General features: G+C 37.6%; 2 protein-coding genes across 6 annotated transcripts in view; one reads left to right on the forward strand and one right to left on the reverse strand.

Moving 5' to 3' along the window:
* Nucleotides 1–23: 23 nt before the first annotated feature.
* On the reverse strand, nt 24–14,372 carry cluap1 (clusterin associated protein 1). 4 transcript variants are annotated; one of them, XM_022674077.2, is made up of 13 exons: nt 14,292–14,372; nt 12,703–12,786; nt 11,278–11,389; nt 9,604–9,688; nt 9,272–9,454; nt 8,617–8,796; nt 6,642–6,775; nt 6,368–6,509; nt 6,164–6,236; nt 5,465–5,569; nt 4,590–4,642; nt 4,334–4,393; nt 24–357 (listed from the first exon to the last, which is right to left on the reverse strand). In XM_022674077.2, exons 2-13 carry the CDS (start codon nt 12,722–12,724, stop codon nt 172–174), a joined length of 1,335 nt encoding a protein of 444 aa, XP_022529798.1. In that variant the 5' UTR covers nt 12,725–12,786; nt 14,292–14,372; the 3' UTR covers nt 24–171. The 4 variants fall into 4 exon arrangements, with proteins under 4 accessions (XP_022529798.1, XP_022529796.1, XP_022529797.1 ...); XM_022674075.2 differs by having other exon boundaries at nt 5,465–5,575; XM_022674076.2 differs by lacking the exon at nt 14,292–14,372 and adding an exon at nt 14,085–14,233 and having other exon boundaries at nt 5,465–5,575.
* A 1,108-nt stretch (nt 14,373–15,480) lies between these two features.
* Nucleotides 15,481–27,040, forward strand: part of wdr90 (WD repeat domain 90) — a 47,001-nt gene continuing 35,441 nt past the window's right edge. Inside the window, exons 1-15 of one of the 2 annotated variants that reach the window (XM_007256809.4) lie at nt 15,481–15,807; nt 16,779–16,870; nt 17,203–17,379; nt 17,886–18,024; nt 18,351–18,521; nt 18,618–18,744; nt 19,056–19,123; nt 19,256–19,368; nt 22,234–22,449; nt 22,814–22,879; nt 24,343–24,411; nt 24,511–24,621; nt 25,440–25,585; nt 25,711–25,768; nt 26,324–26,442. In XM_007256809.4, coding sequence (XP_007256871.3) covers nt 15,795–15,807; nt 16,779–16,870; nt 17,203–17,379; nt 17,886–18,024; nt 18,351–18,521; nt 18,618–18,744; nt 19,056–19,123; nt 19,256–19,368; nt 22,234–22,449; nt 22,814–22,879; nt 24,343–24,411; nt 24,511–24,621; nt 25,440–25,585; nt 25,711–25,768; nt 26,324–26,442 — 1,685 coding nt within the window. In that variant the 5' untranslated portion in view covers nt 15,481–15,794. The remainder of the gene's footprint in view (nt 15,808–16,778; nt 16,871–17,202; nt 17,380–17,885; nt 18,025–18,350; nt 18,522–18,617; nt 18,745–19,055; nt 19,124–19,255; nt 19,369–22,233; nt 22,450–22,813; nt 22,880–24,342; nt 24,412–24,510; nt 24,622–25,439; nt 25,586–25,710; nt 25,769–26,323; nt 26,443–27,040) is intronic. The other variant, XM_049480091.1, reaches the window with a different exon arrangement.

A 27,040-nucleotide genomic window follows, 5' to 3' on the forward strand; every position in this document is an offset into this window, starting at 1 on the left:
TTTTTGAATAAAACAAAAGTGTGTTGTTTTCGAGATTTATTTATTTATAATAATATAATATTTACACTCACATAAAGGCAGAGAAAATAATATAGAAATATTATATACAGTTCAGTTCAGTACCTGTTTCATGTACATGTTTAATGTATTTAGAGTGTGTATGATAGAATGTTAGAAGTCATTGTCACTCTCCTCCAGTATCTGGGGGTGCAGAGATCGGCCTGGGCGGGTGGGGTTAGCGGCAGGACCATCCAGACTATCGTTATCTTCATCCAGGTCCTCATTCGCCTCATCTTCCTCTTCATCATCATCATCGTCGTCATCATCGTCATCAACATCAATTTCACTGTCCTCCGACTGTAAGCAGTGACAAACAGCACGAATTGCAATGCACATAATCACAGACATAATATACACACATCTAAAAACATACAAAAACAGCTATATTTGCATGTGTATTGTCTATGGGAGGACAGGGAGATCCAGGACAATTTTTCTAGTACACTGATATTCTATACACGTTTATCTGTACACGAACACAAAGCTCCTTTATATAGCTAGAGAACATGCCCTGCTCAGAGGTGGGTACTATTTTTGTTATAGTAACCTTAGTGTCCTTCCTCTTGATTTACAGTACATCCTGAAAGTATTCACAGTGCTTCACTTTTTCCACATTTTGTCATGTTACAGCCTTATTCCAAATTGTATTATATTAATCTCTTTCCTCAAAAATCTACACAAAATACCCCATTATGACCATGTGAAAAAAGTTTTCTTTAAAGTTCTGAAAATGTATTAAAAATAAAAAACTAAGAAATCACATTTACTTAAGTATTCATAGCCTTCACCATGAAGCTCAAAATTGAGCTCAGGTGCATCCTGTTTCCACTGATCATCCTTGAGATGTTTCTACAGTTTAAATGGAGTCCACCTGTGGTAAATCCAGTTGATTGGACATGATTTGGAAAGGCACACACCTGTCTATATTAGGTCCCACAGTTGACCGCATGTCAGAGTGCAAACACCAAGCATGAAGTCAAAGGAACTGTCCGTAGACCTCCAAGACAAAATTGTCTCAAGGCACACCTCTGGGGAAGGATACAGAAAAAATTCTGCTGCTTTGAAGGGCCCAATGAGCACAGTGGCCTCAATCATTCATAAATGAAAGAAGTTTGGAATTACCAGGACTCTTTCTAGAGCTGGCCGGCCGTCTAAATTGAGCGATCGGGGGAGAAGGACCTTGGTCAGGGAGGTGACCAAGACCCCAATGGTCACTCTGTCAGAGCTCCAGCGTTCCTCCGTGGAGAGAGAAGAACCTTGCAGAAGGACAACCATCTCTGCAGAAATCCACCAATCAGGCCTGTATGGCAGAGTGGCCAGGCGAAAGCCACTCCTTAGTAAAAAGCAGAAGGCAGCCCATCTGGAATTTGCCAAAAGGCACCTGAAGGACTCTCAGACCATGAGAAACAAAATTCTCTGGTCTGATGAGACAAAGATTGAACTCTTTAGTGTGAATGCCAGGCGTCATGTTTGGAGGAAACCAGGCACTGCTCATCACGAGGCCAATACCATGCCTACAGTCAGGCATGTTGGTGGCGGCAGCATCATGCTATGGGGATGTTTTTCAGCAGCAGGAACTGGCAGACTAGTCAGGATAGAGGAAAAGATGAATGCAGCAATGTACAGAGACATTCTGGATGAAAACCTGCTCCAGAGCGCTCTTGACCTCAGACTGGGGCGACGGTTCGAAGCACACAGCCAAGATCTGGTCATAATGGGGTATTTTGTGTAGAATTTTGAGGAGAGAGATTAATTTAATACAATTTGGAATAAGGCTGTAATGGAACAAAATGTGGAAAAAGTGAAGTGCTGTGAATACTTTCCGGATGCACTGTATATCCCACTTTGGAACCACATATTAAATCACTAAGAAAGTTTGTTTCTATCTGCACAGTAGTTTCAATCTGACTCTTTCCTTGCTACACTTCTCTTTCATTTAAATGACTTAGAATGAAGTAGACAAGGTACCTAACAATAGAGGTGTGCCAAAAAATCGATTCACATAAGAATCTTGATTCTCATTTACTACGATTCAGAATCGATTTAAAATGTCCCAAAATCGATTCTGAGGGGCGGGTTTTGGACTGATTTTGGGCTGGGTATTTTTGTTGGACCTGGCAACCCGCTTGTCCCTTCAAACCGAGGTCTTCCAGACCCACACAGAGCGTAGTAGGTGTTTGAGAATCACCGGTAAGATGGCAGAACAAGCACTATATTACCTTAGATTAACGTGTAGTTTTAATGTTTTATGGCAGAATGCTTCATAACAAGCATAAAAAAGATCGCTAGTAGTTAGTTTCAGTAACTGTTAGCTAGCTAACAAGCTAACTTTCCAGTTCCACCTTAAATAACGCTACAGGTGGCAGCAGGCTGCAGCATTTAAGGCGGAACGGAAAAATAAAATAAGCTAATCAGAGCTAATTTCAGCTCCTCATCACAGAGGAATTAAGGAATGGACAATATGAATTAATTTCTCCACCTCCTGCCCCCTTTCTGAAGAAATACAACAACCTTAAATTAACTAGTTAATCAGCAGCTGCTCCTGAACTTTAGCGCTCCACTGCTATCATCACATCAGCCCAGCAGCGTCACCTACACACCACCGCTAGTAGCCTGGTAATAAAGCAGTGTTATTTATTATTTATTTATTGTTCATTAACGTCATTGTGATATCCCAGTGATTCCTCTGTCACTGAGGACCCACATTCCTGCACATTTTATTGTTTTTGTAACACATTACTTGCTCCAGGACCAGTGTATATTATGGAGGGTTTTTTTTTCAAAAAGATTCAGAAGCAGAAATTTTTATAATTCAAATCGTTTTGAATCAAAAATCGATTTTGAATCGAATCGTGGCCCCCAAAATCGGAATCGAATCGAATCGTGAGATAGTAATCGATTCCCACCCCTACCTAACAACAATTCTGCCTAAATCACCTCTATCCTTAACCTAACCAGTAACAAAACTGTTTATTTGATTGTTTTGCTGCTAACATTTAAAGCCCTCACTAACCTCAAACCAACTGTTCTTATGTTCTACCTCATCCACATGTTCCCTCTTATTAATCAAGGGTTTCTGATTCAGATCTTCTAGCTATCCCCTGGTTTAGGCTGTTCACTATGGATAAGTAGTAAAAGAAAATTTTCAGAAAAATTAGTTGATCAGGAAAAGCACCCATGTCTACGTCAACCCGTTAATTAGTATTCACGGCCACGCCCACCTTGGATCGCGAGACAGGAGCAAACAGCTTTAGGAACAGCATGGCAGTTCATTCCTGTATTATTTGTGCAAATAACACATCAGTGTTTTATGCTTTGCCTAGTAATTCAGAGCTAAGGAACAAATGGTTAAAATTTGTCTGTGGAACACTACCAGCAAAATACAATTAAAATATGTAGGTGTATGTTTAAAAAGTTACATTAACTAAAAGTCAAAAACCCACCCTAGAAATCCATTTTTACTTTCTGGACCTAGACTACCCACCTCTGTGTGAGTAACTAGGTTTACATAGGATCTCTGCTGGATTTTGCATTTTACAGAGACTCTAAGACTAGGTCAGTGGCTGAACTGCACTTAGCAGGACACTTTTTTATTAAAAACAGCTCACATGGCATTTATTCATTCTAGAGAACATAACTAAAAAAATTAAAACGAAGATTCCGATGTCTGGAGATGTAGGTTAAGCCCTGTGCACTTTTAAAGTTCTTAAAATGCCTTATTTTAAATGTCAGAGCTCTCTGGATTCTACCAGTGAGGTGTGGAGCTGCTTTGAGCCTGGATACCGGAGTAAAAAGCGATTTATCTGCAGGGGCAAAATATGCCCTGTTCAAACCCGTTCTAGCTTGTTTGGACAAACTGCACAAAATTGCTGGAACTGGGAAAGCTGCAGGAGAATGGAGGTGTGTTTTACTACACCCAAAGTCAATTTCACACCTTTAAAATTACTTTATTTTTACCTGCAGTTACTTTCAAGTTACTTTACCTGTGCACATTTAAAGTTTTACACTCTTATACCCACCTCTGTTCATGCTTATTGTTTATTTGACGTGAAAAAATTAAGTTTACTCATATTTATCAAACTTTCGAGAGCAAGAAGACTGCTTTGGGATCAGTTCACGCATTTTGAAGAACACAAAATAAGCCAACATGGCACTTACTCCAAGAAGCTTGATAAATATGAGTCTTTGTTAGTGCTATAGACTTGTAGAATTCTAAGGGAACAACTACTGAATTGTTACATACCTACACACACAAATACACACACACACACACCTTTCTTTTTTTCCGCCTCCGGCGAGGGCCGGGGGGGCGGAGTGTATCCTTTACTCTGGGCTACACAAACAAGTGAGAGTGAGAGAAGCAGTGTGCAGGAGAACAGACAGCGAGAAGATAATAGACCAGTGACTGATATAAGAGATATAGAAATGCGAGTGTGATGACAGAACAGGCTGCGATCAAGCAGGATCCTTATTTTTGAAGAAGAAGAAAAAACAATTATGAGCTTGTTTGTGAGTTTGGTTTAACTCACCTCTTCACTGTCCCCTCCCTGCATGTTGCCAACGAGTCGACCACCTACTCGACCTACAAAAGTAAACAGACAGTTATCTGTGTGTGTGTGTGTGTGTGTGTGTGTGTGTGTACTCAAGAGGGCATAGCTGAGAACTACTGTAGCTAGATTTTTTTATAAAGTACAGTTATAGAGGTCCCCATATCAAAACCTTTGTCTTTTTTGAGTATTTAAATATTTGTGGACAACAACAAACTGAATCACTTTGCTGCATATAATCCACTATGAATTCTTCATAGTATCAAAGGGTACTTCAGGAATATTTGAGGCCATACATTTAAAACCTGAAGCTGAAGCAGAGGTGGACCATGCAACAGGACAATGACCCAAAACATTCAAGTTAATCTACCAAAACGGCTTAATGAATCAAATGAAGAGTTTTGGAGTTGCCACATCAAAGCAGGCTATGTATACAGGAAGAAGAGTAGAAGAAGAGAAAAAACGTTGAGAGAAATCAAGATTAAAAAGATAAGCCAATAATGTGTTTTGATACTTGTGACTGGTTGTTCCTATGCTATTATTTTGAAATGTTTTGAGAATATTTTTCCAGTGATCATTGTAAATTTTAACCATACTAAGTTTTAAACCTGCTATTTAATTTCCATTTGATGTAAAGAGTTCCAGGGGTTCTCTGTGTTGCAGAATATAATGAAGTGCATTCTGTGTATTCTTAAGAGATGATGATTAAAAAAAATACTTAAATAAAGAGAAATTAATTTTCCATTATTCTGGTTACAGTCTTTTAACTGAGCACATGCACAACCCATTAAGAATAATCAATAAATTATTCAGTAGATTATTTGAATAATAAAAAATGTATCAAATACTTGGAGTACCTGTGATCTGGCTATGGCGTGCTGGGTATGGTTTGGGTGGTCGTCCTTCCTCTATATCACTGTCAGATCCTTCATCTTCTGGGATATCCATATCAGAATCTTCCTCTTGCACTAGGGCAGAAAAGTGTGGCTAGTATTAGTAGGTGTGCAATGGTACATATAACTTTTTAATGTACAACTAATAGAAATATATTCACTAATATTAGCGGACGCAATAGCGAGAAATATTTAATGAATAAACAAAGAAAACAAATAAATATACCAGAACAAAAACAATGAAACACAGATCACACCTATACTGAAAAAAGAACTAAGAAACATGCTACCTAACTAATGTAAAACACCCAAGAACAGACACTGAACACAGATACGAAAGGGCTATATATACACACACAGAAGGATACAGGAAACAGGAAACACCTAGGAACAGGTAACGAGGGGGCAGAGCGACAGACTGTCACGAGTGGAACACAGGGCTGGGGCGGAGACATAGAGCAACACAGGGATAGAAGTAGGGGAACACGTGGGAGAAAACACAGACATGAAGAAACATGGAACAGGACATAAAGGCTTGTTTCTAATTATTTCCTTTAGTTTAACAACAAAAGACATATTTAGTGCAACTCCACCAGCAAAGAAAACAGTTAAAATATTTAGAGAAGCTCAGTGTCCACTGTTTGACAGGCAGCATGCACATACCTCCATTCTTCATTAGTCTCCTGTCCTCTTCTCGTAGCTTATTTTGCATCATTCTTATTGAATTTTCAGCTTCCTAGAGAGTAAGAAAAACAATCAGATTTGTCACTTACTCAAAGTACCGTAATCCCCTGAAACCTTTCATAACAGAGGTTAGGATAAAAAAATAAAAATAAAAATAAAAACACAGACACATGCTTGTTCTACCTCAAACCGCTCTTGCTCCACTCTGTGGTGGTCCTCCAGCTGCTGCTCCAAGAAGGAGAGATTGCGGAACTTCTCCACATACGTTTCATACTGCTTCTGCAGCTCCTCCTCGATCTTCTCATACTCCTCCATGAACGCCGGACTGCATGTTACGATAAACCAGTGAGAGAAGGAACTCAATGGATGTGTGGATATGCATGTTTGTGCTTGTGTGCTTGTGTGTGTGTGTCTGTGTGTGTGTGTGTGTGTGTGTGTGTGTGTATAAGAGACTCACCGAACACTCTGCAGTGTTTGTAAGCGTTTCTGATTTCTCTCCAGCTCTTGCTTTTTCTTCTCGATTTTGGCCTCTAGGCTGGCCTCATCGGATGATATGTTGTTTAACTGCTCCTTAGTTTTCTGGACATTTTCCTACACACAGGCAGAGACATTCATTCTTAGCTTTAGTTCTGCATGGTTTGAGATTGAAGGTGATGTGGTAATATTCTCACAGTTCACAGATCACCTGAGTGTGTTATACTTTATTGTAGAATAAAGAAAACAGTCTGAAAGGCCAAGTCACTGGTTAATCAGTATTCCTGGCTACAATAACACACCATAAATATTTCACAAATGTTATAGTCAAGGGATGGATACCAAAAAAAATCTATATACTGCACATTCCCTGCAGTTCAGTTAAGCCTGATTAACTAGTGATTGAACCTTTACAGACTACTAGCACCAGTTGACTTGTCAAGAGCTAGGTATCGGTAAAAATGTAAAAAAAAAAAAAAAAAAAAAAAAAAAAAAAAAAATGATACCAGTACCGATACCCTAACCATACTTTTTTCGATACCTTTTTCTAAATTGTGAGCAAAACATACAAAAGACGATAACTATTCTCACACATCGTATTTATTTAACAGCCGACATGAGTAATCTCATTCTCATATGGTCACCATGAGGGGTTTCATCTTTTTGGATCTTGTTGGAACAAACAGTGAGCATTTGTTAAGAACAAAAGTCATTGCTTGTGCTTAAATTACAAATATTTTTCCTACACATGTTGCTTTATGCATTTCTAGGGAGTCAAATTGGGGTCCTTAATGCTGACAAGAAAATAAAACTCACGAAAAAAAAAAAATTGCAAAAGTAATCTGACATAGCTAACATCTGACATTTACATTTTTATTATTCTTATTATTATTTTAATCGTTAACCTACTGTAGTATGGCTTTATAGGGACAACTTTATATGGACACACTGTACATGTGTTTCTGTGTTTTTTTTCTTTTTATTCAGAGCGTTTGCACAGCGTTGTGTTTTAATGGGGCTTTTTTTTACTATTAAAATCCGCCATCTACAGGCGGCCGCGTGTAACTGCTGCAAGCTTAAATTAACTGAAAACAACATTATACATTTCAATAATTAGGTGTATGTAAAATAAATTTTTAGCATCAACTTATGAATTATAACTAGCTGTTGTTCAGCCTGGTTAGCTTGGTCAGTACGGCCGGTTGAACTGAGGAGGGAACAAAGGAGGGAAATTATTGTAAAAAAGAAAAGGGACGAAAATCGCAAAAAGCAAAAGATTGAAGTTAACAAAGGCAACTTATGTTGTTGTGTTTGTCTGCAATATTAGATTCTTTTTGCAACTAAATTTTTACAATTTTTATTTTCTCAAGCAGCATTAAAGACCCCCATTTGACTCCATACACTTCAGTTTTAAAAGGTCTTTTTAATAAAACAGCATTACATTGACTAAATTAAATTAAATTATATTATATCAGTGATGTCAGTCATTTAAAAATGTATTAACATCATGATTCTTTTTTTAATGCTGCTAATTCCCTGTATTTTTGAGAGGGGGCAGTAATCATAGTGTAGTGTGGTTTAGGTGAGGCAGACTAGATCCTTTTTACTGTATTATAATATCTCAGGAGAGAGAGCAGGGAGGGAGAGACAGCACGAGTGAGAGAGAGAAGGAGAGATAGAGCAAGAGAGAGAAAGACAGTATGAGATAGCCAGAGACAGAGAGCATGAGAGAGGGAGATTTGCAAATTTTCGTAAATTAATGTGTAAAAAAAAAAAGCCAATTAAAAATTAAAAAAGCAATAAAATGGGAAAACTTCATTTTTTACAGATACTGTATATATAAAGAACAGTTTGTAATATTGAATAACAATTTAACTGATAATTCACAACCCATGTCCTATAGATTTAGGCACATTGTTCTACATTAGGGTTAGTATGTGAGTGTATGTTTGTGTTACCATCACATCTTTAATAGCTGCTCTGAGAGCTCTCTCCGTCTCTGCGATCTCCAGGGGTCGTGCAATGGCTGCTGTCCTGCTTTCTCTCAGGTCCTCTTCATGCCCCAGCAGATCATACAGAGAGGCCCCCATTGCTGTGATCTCAGAGCCAAGCTGGCGTGCAGCTTTAAGATCTGCAATCTGCGCGCATGCGCACACACACGCACGCACACACACACACACACACACACACACACCCACACACACGCACACGCGCACACAAAAACACACTTTAGATGCAATTCAAAAGTCGCAAGTACATCATAAAGAAACAGAAAAAAAAAAAATAATGATTCTGCTTCACTAAACAGGTAATCATACAGCAGAAGGACAAAACACTTTTCAGATATCTATAAAACAAGTGTCTTAGCATCTTTTATATGCATAAGAGATCATTTTTTTTTCACTGCCTAAACTGTTCATTTGTGTATACGTGTGTGTAACATTTTGAGCTGAGTGGTGGGGCAGTCATTTTGAGTATCTGCTAACACTTTTAGCCACCACATGTAAGGTCCATCCATGCCATGTATTTTTTTAGAATTTACACTTTGAATATTAGGATAAAACCTATTCAACCAACCACTTTCACTTATTCTGGGCCTCTATTCTCACCTACCTTTGATCCTAGATCAAATTTGAACTTGCTGCTGCCTTCGTCAAGGTTTTGGTCGTCATCTGCATTCTGCTTGGTCTTCATGGCGTTATAGAGGACGCTGGTGATCTTCAGCATCTCCTTCACTGCGTAACCATCAGCCTGATACAAGCGCTTGAGGTTCAGTTTAATGTGTGCCTTCGTGGCCTGGTACAACACACATACAGCAACACAATCAACCACAACTGTAATGCAATATAACATTTGGAATGTTGATTGAACAGAAGAGAAAGAAGATCTGAACAGGGGTTATCAATCACAGTTTACTGGTGAAAAGTCTGAATGTAGAATATTACCATGAACTGAGCCACAGCTTTGATAAAGAAAACTCTGTCTGACTCTGTGTCTACATCACTTGGGATATCCATCTGTGGCTCGTACCTATGGGGGAATTGAGAATTTATCAGTATTTACCAACATACACATTCTGAAATGCTGAGACACTGTAGACTGCTGTTATGGTCACAGTACATAAGTGCGACAACAAAGTAGTGTTCGTTTGAAAAAACTTTTAAAGGCGTATTGAAGTTGTAAATGTAAATTATGGTTATATACCAATTTTATGGTTCTTCACATTTCTTTTACAAAATGGTTAATATACTTAATATAAATCAAATGTGTTTTTCCAATGGCGTAAATATAATGTTTAAATATTGTTTACATTTTAGACTAACAATTACAAAAAGCAGTATAATACAGTATAAAGTTAAAAACCCTTTAATATATATCTCTTTACAGACATTCTTTCAAACTTATTTTCTATCAGGCTGAAAGATGCTTGTATGTTATGTCCTCTTACTTGTTTGAGGGACTTTAAACTCCCCTAATCAAGATAATGTAGTAGTACTGAACAAATTCAATCAGCTATGGCCATACAAATGAACAAAACATTTTGCTCAGTAACTTGTCACTCGTTAACACACACTTACACACTCGCAAGTGCTGTTAAAGGAGAACTCCAGTGTGAAATTGACTTTGAGTGTAGTAAAACATGCTAAAGAGTACTAACCTTTGTTAAATAGCTCACATCTGTTCTCCTGCAGCTTTCCGAGATCTAGCAATTTTGTAGCAATCTGCATCTAGCAGTGCAGTTTGTCCAAACAGGCTAGGTTTTAACGAGGCATATTTTGCCCCTGCAGATAAATCGCTTTTTACACTGTTATCCAGGCTCAAAGTAGCTCCACACCTCAGTGAAAGAATCCGGAGAGCCCTGACCTGATCAAACGAGGCATAAAGAACTTTAAAAGTGCACAAGAAATTTATAAAAAACATGGTTTACAACCCGTAGCATAACCAACATCTCCGGATGGAGCGATCTTAAAGCAAAGTCATGATCAGTAGAGTGACGAGCACGTAATGTTGAAACCTGGAAAGGCACAAACCTGAACCATTCTGTCTTCTTTTCCCTTCGCCTTTTCCTCTGTTATGCTGGCTGAAGCTGCAGTCTGAGCACAGCACACATCCTGGCCACGTCTTTCTCATGTATACAGCATGTACTTCTGTCAACATTACGTGCTCGTCACTCTACTGATCATGACTTTACTTTAAGATGGCGGCGCCTGGAGATGTAGGTTAAGCTACAAGTTGTAAACAGTGGTTTTAATAAACTTCTTGTGCACTTTTTAAAGTTCTTAATGACTAATTTTAAATGTCAGGGCTCTCCGGATTCTATCAATGAGGTGTGGAGCTACTTTGAGCCTGGACAAAGGTGTAAAAAGCGATTTATCTGCAGGGGCAAAATATGGCCCATTAAAACCCATTCCAGTCGGTTTGGACAAACTGCACAAAATTGCTGGATCTCGAAAAGCTGCGGGAGAACGGAGTTGGGCTATTCAACAAAGGTTAGTACCCTTTATATTTTTTTACAATATCAAAAGTCCATTTCAGACCGGAGTTCTCCTTTAACTTAAGTTGCTAACACATACACTCTTACAAACACATACACACAACCAAAGAGATTAATGTGCAACCTCTTAACAAGCCAGATGAGTATCTCTGCCACTAAGGGAAAATTGGGAGCCCTGAAGTTCTCCATGGAGATGAGTCTAGGGTATCCCAAGGCACGCATCATTTCTGTAAAACCTGCAGCAACAAACAATAACACACAAACTAGCAAACAAGTGCTCACAACAATGCATACATAAAGCTTTATTAGTTCATCAGATCCAAGAAATCATCAATAGAATGCACATGACTTTCTTTAGGTTTACCAAAAAACTGGGTTTAACGATAAGAAAATACACTCACACAGACTACACATTTGCACATGCTCAGATGCCAATATTTTAGATAGATAGATACAATTTTAGGAAAAGGCTTTGAATTTAACTATTTGGTAATTGCTGTAAACACCTAAAAACTATCCCCCCTTGATCTGGGTATCTGGTGCTCTCTCTCCTATTATGTTTGCTTGGCAGGATAAATATTTCGAGAATTAATATTTTTTCTTGTCTTTTTCTTGCTACCAAACATGCGATTATATTATTGGTCAACTCAGGTTTAACACATTATAAGCAAGTGTACCAATAGGACTGACTCATTACAGGTTAAAATGAAGTCCATAACATTCACTCCCTCTTTTACCATTTATTCATAATGTGAAAAGTTGAAAAGGGTCTATGATTCTTTTGGTATATCCAACACTCTGCTGATTTGGAAATACCTAACCGTTTCTTTTGGTCTTCCCCATTTGCACTTAATCCAAAATGTCCCTCTCAGTTGCATGAGACAGGATTCCTTAACTGGTTTAGTCAAGGAATCACACAGATTTCTGTTCTGTTTTCTGGGGTCTTGTTGCATTTTTGGAATATTCTAAAGAGGTATAGTTTTTCCAGATATCTTTAAATTAGACATTTCCTTACATCTCTACTATATAATGGGGGTTGTGAATGAATCTGACAGGGAATACATTATGTTGTCAAACGAATCTCTGTCTTCTTTGCTAAACTTGAAGGGTATTTGACAGAAAGATTTGGAAATGGAATCGGAGCAAAACTTATGGGATTCTGCTTGTGTAAACCTTTATCCCCAGTGTACTTCAATTTATTTGCATGAACTTAATTTTAAGCCTGTGCAACCTAAAATGAAGTTCATGCACAGAATCTACTTATTACCAGTATGACTACACAGGATAGATACAGAGAGATCAGATCTATGTTTCACTTGCCAGACACAGAGGGGCACATTTGTTCACTATTTTTGGACCTGTAGCAAAGATTTAAATATTTTGGGGGGAGAAGGTCACTCAGCAATTGAGGACATTTTGACACAAGGTTTGCTATGTGCCACTCATTTTGCATTGTGCCTGTTGAATGCCATTTTTAATTTTCATTTTAAACAGGTTTTTACTTTGTTGGTTTTTATAGCAATAATTTGATATATTTGATCATGCTTACTTCTTAGATCTCTGAAAGACATGGTTGCCTTTTCTCCTTTTCCAAATATCTCTCTACCAATAATTGAAGGCTTTCCTCAGTCCCCTATGGAAAAAGACAACAACAAATTTAGTAACAATTTGAGCCACTAAGAAAGTATATCCAGTCTTGGAATAAAATGAAGTGTAAAAAGGGCAGTTTCCCAAACAGGATTTATACCTAATCTAGGACTACATAAAATTTTGATTTTGTAGATTTTACATCAAAAGGAATATATAGTCTACAACTAATCCATCCTAATCCTAGTACATCTGAAATACCAGCTCACATAGAAAATGATTTTGCACTTAAAAATGTTTCTTACAGCCAACTTATATACATTAGAGCAAATTACACAGAATAACCACTACTTTGTTGTTCTAAAAGAAAATACATTAGCTATATTTTTTTAGTATATTCCAAAACGTAAATAAATAAAAACAAAATACTTAATTATCTAAATAGTACACCTGTAATGGTACACCTTTTTATTTCTGAGATTTAGGTTTCATACACAATAAACTATATACATTTCCTTTAAGAAATAAATCCCTTTCTAACATCTCAATTTCATATTTTTTGAATTGGAACTCTGGGTCAATGTAAACGTCCGAAATCTATATATGTGCCAATGCCCATATACATATTTATAACTTACAGAGAGACTAGACTACACACCCTGACTACACACTACACATTTTGATTTTACTTTTTTTTTCTTTTTTTTTTTTTACATGTATTTGTCTAACTGGTCCACAGACTGTTCACAGCTTTAAACCCTCTTTTTAAATAAGCAGTTTAAATAGAACAATAGATCAATTGAAACTTGAAAATGACTAAATAATAATAATAATAATAATCATCATCATCAAAAAATGCTTAAATCAACTAACGTTATATAATTTTAAAGTAACTTAGTCGGCCCGTTGTGGTCTTTTTCCAGCATACGATAAATATATTAATAAATATAATTAAGCACAATTTTAATATGGTGACAGGCCTAGGGGGAACATTTATGATATTAAATAACCTAGGTTACTGTTCTCATTATTCATAAAGGATATTTAGTGTGGCACTGTGAAGAGGCAGCAAGCTTAGGCGTGTTAACTACTAGTGTCCCCAAGCTATCCAGCCTAGATGTAACGTTAATAGCTAGATGTGGGCTACAGCTATAAAACAGCGATAACCTTACTGAAACTTGGTCTGTTATTTGCTAACTAGCTAACCCTTACTCTCTAGTAACTTAACCCAACTCTCACAGTCATTGTCTTTAGTGTATATATTTCTTAATACTCAGAGTCTAAACTGAATTAAAACGTTAGCTTAGCTAGCTAGGTTCGATTAGGTAAGGTTAGGTTGGTTACCTGTTAGCTTCACTAACGGTTATCAGATTACCTGGGCCACAGTTTGCTCGTAAGTGCAGATATTAGCAGCATTAGACTTCTGCTCGTATTTACTCATTGTATCAAAACACAGCCAACATAGGATATATATTTAGCTCTTTTTTTAGTAGTTAATCCTGTAAGTAATGTTTAAAAAGCAAATTTATATCTGATAATAAACACACATACCCAGCGTCTGCGGCCCAGGCCGTCTCTATGGCAGCGACAGTGAGCTACGGCAAGCGCAAGAGGACAAACTGACTGGAAATCATTTACCGCAAAGCAGAAATTCTCATTTTAGTAGAACGGATTACGGAGATTTCATGGGATGCAATGGTAAAAACACGATTTAACAATGAAAAATATAATCTGTCAATATATATATATATATATATATATATATATATATATATATATATATATATATATATATATATATATACATTTGTTTTTTTAAGTTACTCACACTTTAACTACCAAATCAAGGGAAGTTTCTGCCTGTGAGGAAAGGGAACTTTTTGATATTTTTAAGCTATTAATCAAATGTTTCACTAACTATAGACTACTTAAATGTTAAAATGCCCATGCTTCGTAATATTGTTTTATTTTTATTTTATTTAAATATATTTTATGTTTTCTTAAAATTATATAGTAAACTAATTTGATCATCAAAATTCAGCAGGAAGAAGCTTTTGCATTCAAAAATGTTTGCACACTTTTATTTATTCATTCAATATTATGTGTATGTACACATTTATACGCAGGTGTATGTGGGTGTGTTTATGGGTTTGGACTGTATGTGCTAGAAAGGGGAGTGGGAATAAAGAGGGTTTATTATTTTGTTTCTGTTGTTTTTGATGTCTCTATTTTGTAACATAATACAGAAAGATGATAACAACAATAACCACAACCGCAAAAAAGAAGTATGCACCCAAACTGTGTTTTGGTTACATTTTTTGGCAATATATATTGACGCATATACTGTGTTTGTTTTTATCAAAGATGTGGAATGCTATTTGATGCCCTTTTCTGGTTGTAAACAGTAATCTGTTAAAATATGGAACCTGTGCTCTATTTTTGGAATTTGTATGTAATTTTTACTTTTTATTGTTTGTATTTTGCTATGCCTTCTTCCCTCCAATCCAATGTTTCTGTAATTATGTCGCAGTAATATAGTCACAAATAGCTGTACATTTGTACTAGTGTTGTACTAAAAATAGATAATAAAAATAAAATAAAAAAGCTCTTGAAAATAAAACAGTGTGAAGGTTAAACATGTCACTGAAACTATAATGTAAATGGTGAGTGTACATCAGTGTATTAACTACATTACCCAGTATGCCTTGCGGGTACGCTGCGTAGTGCCGTTTGAAAGCGGCGGCTGCTGCAGCGGGAGGAGACCTGAGTCTGACAACAAAACATGAGCAGCCGGAGCGCAGAGAGAGAGAGAGCACTTTAACCACTTTAACAACACAAACAAACTTCTGCGAAGGATATGAAGCTTCCTGAGACATGAAGGATTTTAGTTTAAAATGTGACGCTGGCCTGGAACGGAGCACATCAACAAACAAATAGATATATTTATTTATATATGCTAACTGTGAAAGTTAGAGCTAACTCAGCGCTAGCGTCTGTGCTTTTAGCCTGCTGATATCAACCCATTTACAATCTGCTAATCTCGGTCTGTTTACAATGTCCTCAAAAGGTAAGACTTACACACACTGTTAGTTAGCTAGCACTTATTCTAAATAACTAATCTAGGTTGGGTATGCTGCACTGTCAATACAAGTTAGCTACTGTCAGCAGAACCCTCATCATTTAACTTGCAGTGAACATAATGATAACTGCCTAGATAACCCAGCCAGGTAAGTTAACTAACTAGTTTATAGTAGGATGGTAACTAGCTAGCTACTGAAACAAATATAAAAAAAATTGTATAAATATTTACGTGCATAATGTGTATGTGAAATCAGATATTTACATTATGTCAACATTTCCTGATGAATAGATCAATGGAAATGCTTAAAATTACTTGAAATCAAATCTTTATACTTTATACAAGTGAGACCTGCAGTTCTGTAGATATTGTTCTGGGTTCTTTTGTGGCCTCCTGGATGAGTTGTCCATGGCCTTTTGAAGTAATTGTGTAGGTCAGACACTACTGAGAAGGTTTAGCACTGTTCCATGTTTTCTCCATTTGTGAATAACAGCTCTCCCTGTGATCCACTGAAGTCTCAAAGCCCTAGAAATGACATGGTAATCTTTTTCAACTGATAGATGTCAAAGTTTTTTTCTCAACTGTTACACAATGATAACTGGCTAGATAGTTAGGTTAACTAGTTTACAGTAGGATGGTAACTATGGCTAGTTAATGAAACACCTGCTGGATGGAATTAAATAACATTGTGTAATGATTTATGTTCGTAATGTGTATGCAAAATGTGTTCTTTACATTATGTCAACATTTCCTGTTAGGTACCTGGTTTATATACAGACCAGAGTCTCACTGTACTTTTTGAATAATCTTTTTGTTTAATTTCTATATAAAATACAATTAATTGAAGTACACTGTATATACTGTTATTCCTGATTACGTAATCTTGAACAAGTGAATATTGATATCCTCTGAATCTCTTTTTTTCTTATCCTCTGTGTTTACATTGTTTTTCCTTCTAGCATGGCAACATCCTTATGTTAATGTCTTTAAGCACCTAAAATTGGAGGAATGGAGGAAGGCCAGCAAAGAAGGCGATGTTACAACCTACATGGTAAAATTCTACTGTCATATCAAGTGTTTATGTCTTTCAGTGAAGTAACATCCTATAACTGAAGGCAGTGGATATCAGTCTAACGCAAGAAATTGAAATCTAACATCAGACAGACGTTGAATTTTAGTTGAAAATTACAATGAAGCTGTTGTACAGACGTTAAATTAGGATGCAAATTAAATTTGGTACCTCAACGTCATGACTTCCATTCAATAAGAATACATCATACATTCGTCTGTCATTATTGGTGGTCAGCTGGGGTAACACATTGATATTGTTGATTATTGATTAATTTAATTTTTGTTTTTTGTTTTTTTGTTGGTGTTGTAAAGGACAAGACTCTGAAGTGTTCGGTGTTCCGTATTCGCGGTTCCATTCCAGCCAGCAACTATATTCTCCTGCCCAGAACCAGCAGCCAATCACTGGGGCTCACAGGCCGTTACCTCTACCTGCTGTTCAGACCCAGCCCCAGTAAACACTTTGTAGTGCACGTGGACATTGCTTCTGAGGTGAGAGTAATGTAAAAAGGAGTAGTCAGAGAGCATTATAATATTCTAGTGCTGGGTGATTTTCATGATTATTTTATCGTTTTCATCTAAAATATCCGAAAACGCTACTCATTTCTGAAGTGTTTATCCATCTTATCTTGGTTATTGGCGCCTCCAACAGACTAACCCGCGCATATTTTCTAAACATTCCGCCAAGGACTGAGCTCCTACCGTAAATCGTTCCAGCACTGTTTCAGCACTTTTGACACAAACACCCGGTGGAATAAAGCCTATATTTAGCTAGAATTAAATCCTACCACTTCTAAAAACTTCAGGGTCTTAAACCATTTTCTTTAGTTTGATTTTTAGTAGGGGGAAATTATAATTGGAAAAAAAAAAAAAAACGTTTTTTTTTTTTTTTTTAGACCATAATCGCCCAGATCTATAATATTCCGTGACTAATGTGAGTTTAGGTAGATGAATAAACAGTGAATTAACTGTTTAACTTCTTTTTTACTCTGGTTCAGGAAGGTCAGGTGATCCGTGTATCGTTCTCCAACCTGTTCAAGGAATTTAAGTCTACGGCAACATGGCTGCAGTTTCCCTTCCTGTGTGGAGCTGCTTCGGGCTCTGTCTATGAAACCACAGCCAAATCTGCTAAACATGGTAAACACTACCTTTCGGAAGAAATTTGTTCTTTTCTTACTTTGTTTATTATTATTTTTAAATGTGCTAAAATTAATTCATAAACACACGTAATAAAATCACTTGCAGTAGCAAAGAAAATAATTGGAGACATGATTGATATATGTTTTTTATTAAGTTAATAAATTAAAGGATCTTACTTTATAAATTTTTTCTCTTCAATAATTTAATTACATTTAATCGTGACCAAGTTACACTGATAGAACGTCTGGGCCCATATATAAGTTTTTGTATATTTAACAGTGCTTTAACAGTCCACACTGCTGTGGTGTTGATGTGTGCTTCAGGTTTGGTGGGTCCAGCACCGGCGTCTGTGCGCTGGACATGTCTGATGATGGACCTGCGGTATGTGCTTTCTGTCTATCTAAACAAAACACACAGTCACCTGAAGAGCATCAAACTCTGTTCCAATATGACGGTGAAAAACCTCAAGACTAGTGACCTGCTGCTGGACCCAGGTACTCTTAATTAAAATACTTTTCTTATAAAGTAGTTTTAAACACAATTTAACATTGTAACTCTTGCTCTTGCTCTCTTACGATCTTTCTTTGTAGGCCTGTCGTTCTCAGAGTTCCGACAGGCTGGTGTGATGTTGCCAGAAGGCACAGCCCCCATGCCCAGAGAGATGTGTTTCCCTGTGCCTAAGGGCAGCAGTTGGCATCAGCTCTACGACTACATCAGGTAAACTATACATATAATTCTTTAATACAACACTCTTTAATTCAATTAATTTAAATAAAAAATGATGCTACAGAAGATCCATGTTTAGAGCCATAAAAAGCTGCATCTAGCCATGGTAGTGTTTTTCTAAGGTACAAGCTGTACAGGGCTAAGATAGTCAACTAATTAACTAACTTAGCATTCAGTTTTTCTGTCTTTCTGTGGTCTCGATGTGACTTTAATGCCATGTGAATGTTCTTCACATTCCTTAATATGACTGTGCTATTAAATACATGGAAATAATCCTGCACAATCCTGCATATTTTTCAAAGGTTTCCCACAGATGGTGTGAAGATGCCATTTGATTCTATACAGAAAGGCCTTACCAACCAAACTCCAAGTGAGTGTTACAAATGTACAGTTGCGCTGCACTAGACTTAAATAATGCAGATACATGATACAAAAAAGGCTTGTTAAATATCTGTAATTTGTCTCTTTCTCTTTTTCTTCATCCCTTTTTTTCTCTGTGTAGAAGAGACTGTGCTCATTGAGAGTCCTATTCGAGAAGAAAGTCGCAGTGTGAACTTGAGCAAACCTGTGCAGGACCGCGTCTCCCTCATCCAGCAGATTACCACACCCAAACCTGTCAGTGAGAGAGTGAATAGACTGCTGTTTAAAAGAATTGCTGTAGTGTTGCTTTTTGCAGAATCCCTGCACTGTAAAACCTAACTGCATTTCCTGCTGAACAAATTAAGTTAACATAATTTAAATATTACAGAAACCTGGCATCACTTATGCTGATAAAATCGAACTAACCCAAAAATAATGTGCTGCCTTCTTGCATGTATAGCAAGATTTATAGCTCTTTAAAAAGTGTTTGTTTAAAGTGTTTGATTGGAGTTAGTGTAACATAAGTAATTGAAGGCAATCAGGTTTCCTCAAATTATAACTACAGCCTATTTATTTTACTTTAATAGTTGTAAATTAGTTATCTTAAGTTGATTTGTCTAAAAACAGTGAATTTAAGTTGCATTAAGGTGTAATGAATTTCTGTTAAGGCAGACATACTTAATTTTATTGAGTTGTTAGTCATCGAAACGTCTTCTGATGCACCAACTTGGACACATCATCAGTGTTGTATCCTGGAGTCACTGGGCGTGACTCCCTCATCCACGCGACCCGACCGAGGCTGATCAGACCCCGGCCTGTGTCCAAGTGGCAATCTGCTGCCCCCACCTCTCACCGCTCTTTAGCTAGAGCCACCTAAATGCTTTCTTTGCAGCCTCCGCGTTGCTATTGATGGCTCTTCTCCGGTTGGCCCCTGTTATGCCTAGTGTGCCATAAGCCTTATTCAGGGAATAGCTGACAAACCCCCGACTGCCCACTTCCACTGGTATACATCTAGTCCTCCATCCGATCCTCCGACAATCCTCCACCAGCTCATGATATTTTTCCCTCTTTCTCTCCTGTGCCTCCTCTATTCTATCCTCCCAAGGTACCGTCAGTTCCAACAGGACCAAGTGTTTTGTGGCTTCAGAGACCAAGATGATATCTGGTCTTAGTTTGGACTGGGTGATGTGTGGTGGCATTTTCAGCTGCCTCTCCAGGTCAACTGACATTACCCAGTCTCGAGCCGTGGATAGCAAACCATCAGAGCATCTTTTTGGTGTTCTCTCCAGCTTCTGTCCTTCTTTGAGAAACTGAATGGCTTTGGCTTTGGCTTTGGCTTTGACTCTGGTGCATCGACTGTCCTTGATCCCCTTACTGATTGCTTCAGCAATGGATTTAAGGACTTGATCGTGTCTCCATCGATAGCGGCCCTCACTTAATGCTGTCGAGCAGCTGCTTAAAATGTGTTCCAATGTCCCTATTTTGGAACACAGAGAGCATTGAGGCGTTTCCATTTTGCCCCAGGTGCACAGGTTAGAGAGGCTTGGGAGAACATCGTAGACCCCCCTGAATTAAGAACTTGATCCTATGCTGGTTCCACTGCCATATGTCCTTCCAGGTGACATGTATCTCCATTGCTTGCTCCCACTTCATCCAAGCACCTTGCTGCCTCATGGCCACTTCTCTGCTAGTTTGCTCTTCCTCGACTGAAGCTCGCACCTCCTCCTGTATCATCCTCTCTGTCTTTCGTAGCGGATTGATGGTGTACTACCAAGTCCAGCTCTGCTCTGGTTCACGGTGCCCAGGATGGCCTTGTGTCTCAGTCGAGTTTCAGCTTGCTGGACTGCCTCTGCTGCCTTCCAATTCCTCCCTGTCTTCACTTCAATTCCTGCCCCAGACACTTTGGCGTCGTTAGATCCGGAGTACTGCAAGTGTTCCCGTGCCCGTGCCGCGATGAACTCCTCCCTGACCGAGCTGAAAGGGAGTCTGAGCTTATTGGTGCTCCCATAGAACCCAATACAACTATTATATGCATTTAAACGGAGATCTTTGAGTTCAACCAACTTATAATAACTGGGTTTATTCTGTTGCCATTAACAGCTTCTTTTCCATTGGCAGTTTTTGCATACTGAGTTGGTGTGTCCCCCAGTTTCTGAAACTCACCATCAGTGTGTAGTGATTCACCCCGGGTTACTTTAGATAAATATACGATGAACATATGATGAATAGTTGCTTGGTCTCTGTGTTGTTTTAGGCTGTAAGAACAAGCGAGGCAACGAATTACCTAAAAATGATTTGGGTAAACTTAATTTATTAGGGTTTACAGTGAACATGATTCCAAAATACTTAAATAAACTGACAATTACACTGTGAACATGGTTAGCACTGGTCACTTGATTTACTCAATTCTATATAACAATTTAAAAAAATAATTTATGCTCAGATCATTTGAGTTTATTTAACTTGTCAAGTTTTACAGTTTGTAACACACCAAAACATAACATTAGAGATATTTTGGTTAAAATGTTAGTTCCAAAACGAACAAAATGATACATTTAGCTAAGAATAAATGCCAAGCTTACGTTACTATCCTATCCCTGTACAGCTCACACCTTTCAGTTAAAAACAGCAATTTTTGAAGAGGTAGAAAACTGATATCAAGTGTGATACGTGATACTGATTGCTTTTAAATTCTTTTCATTTAATTTAATTGGTGAGTACAGCATAAACATGAACTTGTTAGTTCTGTCTCTCTCTCTCTCTCACTCTTTTTTTTTCTTTCTTTCTCACACCTCCTGCATTGTATATAGCAGCACTTTGATATGCAGCAAAGCTGAGGGTTTAAGCAGAAGGGGGTGGAGGGTGTGGCTGCCACCACTAGGGAGGTTAGAGGAAACAGTACAATATGATTTAAAATAAACATGTCAACCCTAAAGCATGGCATAGGTCTTTTCAAACACTAAATTTATGTCACATTTTTTATTTTTGATTGCCAGTATGACTAATAAATCAGCAAAGAAAAACTTTCAAAAAGGCTTTTACTATTTATGATTTAATGTAATTTTTTTACTGTCAAACTTTAATATAACTAATATTATGTGTGTGTTTATTTTCCTTTAGCGTGCTGAACAGCGGCCACTTCTTCTGACCTCCAGTTTGCCTGAACTGCCTGCTGCGTGTTCTGAACGTGTAGACAGCCTGCGTTCACCAAGTCAGAGGTCCCAGGCTCCTGAGGGTGACAGAGTAGTGTGTGATGATGGAGGAGGTGTGCACGTGTACGCTCACTACGAGGAAGATGATCATAGCTCACATTCATCAGACAGTGAGGATGTAGCTGTGAGTGACATATATTTACCAAAATCTGTATTTCATAGCTGTCGCACAGGAACCTTGTATCTAAAATGAAAAGTGTTTCACTTTTGGACATGATTTGAATCTAGCAGTTTTTTTTTTTTTTTTTTTTTTTTTACATTGTGTTAAAATGTCATTATGAGTAAACTCCATATTGTCTCTGATCTAGAGTCTTTTTACATTGATTTAAACTAAAAGTTTTTTCTTAATAAGTCCCCTTTTGGAGATATAGGCTTTTGTGTTACTGTTTACTCACTGTGTAAAATAAATGGTGAAACTTCTTTTTTTTAAGTTATGCTCACTTTAATTGGGCTCACATGACAAAATTAAATGATGAATTTGTATTTAGGTGGTAAATGCTGCAGTTCCCCGACCCCTTTCTCTGCGCTCAATCAGGCCAGCCAAGCAGCAGCGTGTAAGTGGGATTTTATTTGTAGCTCCACACAGTTCTTTCTGGTGCACGGTTGTACATTGGTAAATAGACCGCTCTGGAAAAAAAAAAGAGATCACTTAAAAATGATGAGTTTCTTTGATTTGACCAAATTGAAAACCTTTGGAAAATAATCAAGTGGAAGATGGATGATCACAAGCCATCAAACCAAGCTGAACTGCTTAAATGTCTGTTATCCAAAAGCAGTGTGTAAGACTGGTGGAGGAGAACAAGCCAAGATGCATGAAAACTGTGATTAAAAGTAGGGCTGCACGATATTGGAAACATTTGACATTGCATTGGTTTTTTTTTTCGGCAATAATATTGCGATAATAAACAATGCACGTCACCAGCCCCGCCCCCACCCACACGGTGTCTCACGATAAACCCGGCCCTGTCCAAGCCCGACTCATAAACTGTCTGTTTTCGGGCTGTTTGAATGAGCGAAATCTGTTCAGAATGATGTTAATTAACACTGCAACAGTGAAGGAGCGCAGACCTATTATTTAAGAAAAATGTGTAAGAACAGCTAACCACAGCGCAAAAGTGCTTAGTTTAAGTTAGTTCTAGTTAGTTAGTTTAGCTTCATGTGTTTAGTGTTTAGTTTATCAGAGATTTATCAGTTCATCCTCTTGCGTGGGGTGTTCAGGTGTATGAGCTACTCACAGGTAAAGGTTCTCACAGCTGCTTCTCAGAAGGACTTAAAGCTGTGTGGAGTTTATTCCACATACTGTATCTCATGTTTCTTTTTTCTTCCCCACCTTCACTGCTGGTGTCTGTGTCTGACGGGCGAGAGCACGCTGGCGCCCGTCTGTTGGACTGCCGCTTCTCCCCACGTCTCGTGTCTTTTTTTTGTGTATTTAACTCCGGAGTCTCCGCTCTACACGCCGATCCAGTGAGTGACTGAAGCGCGGCTACCCCACTGCGACCCACCCTCGCAATGTGACTATCGCGGATGCGCACATCCCGATGACAATGCTTAAACGATATATTGTGCAGCCCTAATTAAAATCCAGTTATTCGACCATAAATATTGATTTCTCAACTTCTGAAACTTTATGAATATGAATTTGTTTTCTTTGCATTATTTGAGGTCTGAAAGCTCTGCATCTTTTTTGTTGTTTCAGCCATTTTACATTTTCTGCAAATAAATGCTCTAAATGACTATTTTAATTTGGAATTTGGGAAAAATGTTGTCAGTAGTTTCTAGAATAAAACAACAATGTTTATTTTACTTCAAAATGTACCTATAAATAGCAAAATCAGAGAAACTGATTTAATTATTTTTTTCCAGAGCTGTGTGTCTTATAGACCTTCATTAATGGTCAAGTAATATCTGGTCAAGTAATATCTGGTCAGCAGCAATCCTGGGGTCAGAAACTGATGAGTGGTGGAGGGGGTAAAGACTGAATGACACACTGAGCATCAGTGCATTGTTGGTTTTACAGAAGCTGCAGCCAGACCCCATACTGAAGCTGAGTAGAATTATCGGTTTTGGAGGAGCAACATTGAAATGTGTGAGTGAAACAATCTGAGACACAAATAAGACATTCACTATGTGTTACTCCTTTTATCTCTATTAGGAATCCTCTTTATCTCTTTGTTTCTGTCTCTAGGCTGTCTGGGCTAATGATGGGGAGGAAGTGGTCTATCCATGTCATGCCATCATCGTCAGCATGAAGATCTCGTCTGGGCAGCAAAGGTTTTTCATCGGCCATACAGACAAAGTATGTAGTTTGCACAGATCCATGCATATGTATAAGTTCTTCTTCAGCTGGGGCCCTTTTTCTATATTAATTTTGCAAATCAATGTCATTTCAAAGATTTTTGTATTTTCTAGAGCTCTCTAGTGATGTTATAACTATATTGACTTAAAGACAGTGAACATCAGTTTTAGGAAGTGTATTTATGTGTGATTTCTTAACAAAAAAATCAGAAACCCTGAAGTTTTCATCAGTACTAAAAAGCTAACATTTAATTTTTCATTGTAAATTGTAGTGATACTGAATAAACCTGTGCCATAATTGTGAAATGTGGCTGAATTGCTCACTTTTCTGTATATCAGTGTCAACCTTCTCTTGTGCCTCACATAAATAAATGTTACTTACTGACTTCACAGACTATAACAGTAAATATGTTAATGTTGGAGACATCAATATATTGCTGTGACATGCAAAATTAAATAGCTCATGCATTCTATACAAACTTGGATTTGTGGAGCATAGTAAAAAAAATTGGTATTGGTATATTTAAAAAGAAAAAGTTATTTATTTTGTAACAAATTATTTCTTATATGAATGTATCAGCGCATCTCAAAAATATAATCAAAAATTAATTTATTTTAATGACTTAATTCAAAAATAGAAGCTCATCTATTTAAATTCTATTGCAAGCATTTGTTTATTTTAATGTTGATGATATTGTTTGTTTACAGCTAATGAAAATTTTAATATTATATCACAAAATATTAATTAACAGTTTGTGCTTCATAGAAGTTGAATAATGTGTGTGTGTGTATGTGTGTGTATGTGTGTGTATTTTACAGGTATCTGCTTTGGCATTAAATACGGTCTCTTCTCTCTTGGCGTCGGCTCAAACAGGCACACACTGTCTGATACGCCTTTGGAGCTACAGCAAGGGGCAGTGTCTGACCATGATTAAAACACATGCACACTCCCTCAACACACTCAGGTACATTTAAATACACGCAAACACAAACACACACACACACACAAAACCAGACACTACTGCTTACTCAAACTCCCCTGTTTATGCTCTTGATGTTTGACTTGCAGTGCTTTGTGTTTTATTTTCAGTTTCTCCTATAGTGGGGGCGTTCTGTGTGGAGTCGGCAAGGACAGCCACAATAAAACTGTGAGTTCTGATGCTGCTGGAGCCTTAAAGACAATGTCTGAAATGTTTATTGATTGTTGAGTGTTACTATTAGCCTTAGACCAATAAACGATATTATCGAATATTGCAACAAGTTAATAAAGTGACTTGTACTGTCATTCCATTATTTAGCAACGACATTGCAATCTAATAAATTGTATATTCTTAGCCTTTACAGACAAGATAATACTTAATTATAGACCACACACAAGTAATATAGCTTATTAACTACAAATATACTACAACTTAAAACGTCACTTAAGGCCAACCACTGATCAGAACTGTATCAGTGTTTGATTACAGATTGGATCTGTAAGTCTTTTGTAGATGTGAGGAAGCTTTCTAGTTTTTGTTTGTTGTCTGAAAAAAATATTAAAAAAAACATCAATACACTTAAAACAACCTGCAGTCTAAAAGTCAATCAAGCCAATTTAATGATTAGTATATAGACCCTAGTTTTAAATAATCAGTTATTGTTTAGTGGGTTATGTGCTCTCTGTGTGTTTTAGGTGTCTATCTTTATGTTCATGTATGCAGATGGTGGTTGTGTGGAACACGCAGCGTGCCACTAAAGGGGGTGTGGTCACGATCATGGCTAAAGCTCACACAGATGTTGATGTCCAGACCATGAAGATAGCCTTTTTTGACGACACACGGTATACACTCTTACACTCACCAGTTAAGCTGTTGTGAGCTGATCATAAACCTCATATTTATTTACACAACAATGATATAGTTAACAGATTTAACAGATAACAGATTTCTTTCTGGGACGATTAGATGCTGAACCTCCTCTGGTCTTATTGACCGCCTTATAACATTTGCATTTTAAGCCAGGCGGACACTGTGCGATTTTAGCCCGATTTTAAGCCCGATCTCGTCGGATGCGACTGAATTTCATGATCGGGCCGAATTTTAGCTTGATCGTGCGTCGTTTGTCGTGCAGTGTGAGAGGGGAAGCGATGTCCGATTAATTGCCCATAGGAGCTGCGAATGAGCAGTCGGACGCGACCAGGGATTTCTGACATGCCAGAAATTTTGGTCGCTTGTCTCACAGTGTGAGCTGTTTTGCGGGCCGATTTCTTAACGTCACGACCTGTTTTCCCAAAAATCTGCACAGTAACTATAAATTATTATTAGTCATATTTATTTCTGTCAGTTATAAGGATTTATATTTATGTTCGGTACACAGACTTATAGCTTAATATAGCAGACACAGGCATTCTGCTGTTTAAGAATTTCAACAGATGCTTA

Source organism: Astyanax mexicanus, chromosome 6 (genome assembly GCF_023375975.1).
Source record: "Astyanax mexicanus isolate ESR-SI-001 chromosome 6, AstMex3_surface, whole genome shotgun sequence".
Lineage (NCBI taxonomy): Eukaryota > Metazoa > Chordata > Actinopteri > Characiformes > Acestrorhamphidae > Astyanax > Astyanax mexicanus.

Coding starts and splice junctions, on each gene's coding strand:
- cluap1 (XM_022674075.2), bottom strand. CDS start 12,724: ATGTCTTTCAGAGATCTAAGAA. Junction 9,689..11,277: donor CTCATCTGGCTTGTTAAGAG/GTTGCACATTAA, acceptor ATTCCCCCATAG/GTACGAGCCACAGATGGATA. Junction 6,237..6,367: donor TGGAGCAAGAGCGGTTTGAG/GTAGAACAAGCA, acceptor CTTACTCTCTAG/GAAGCTGAAAATTCAATAAG.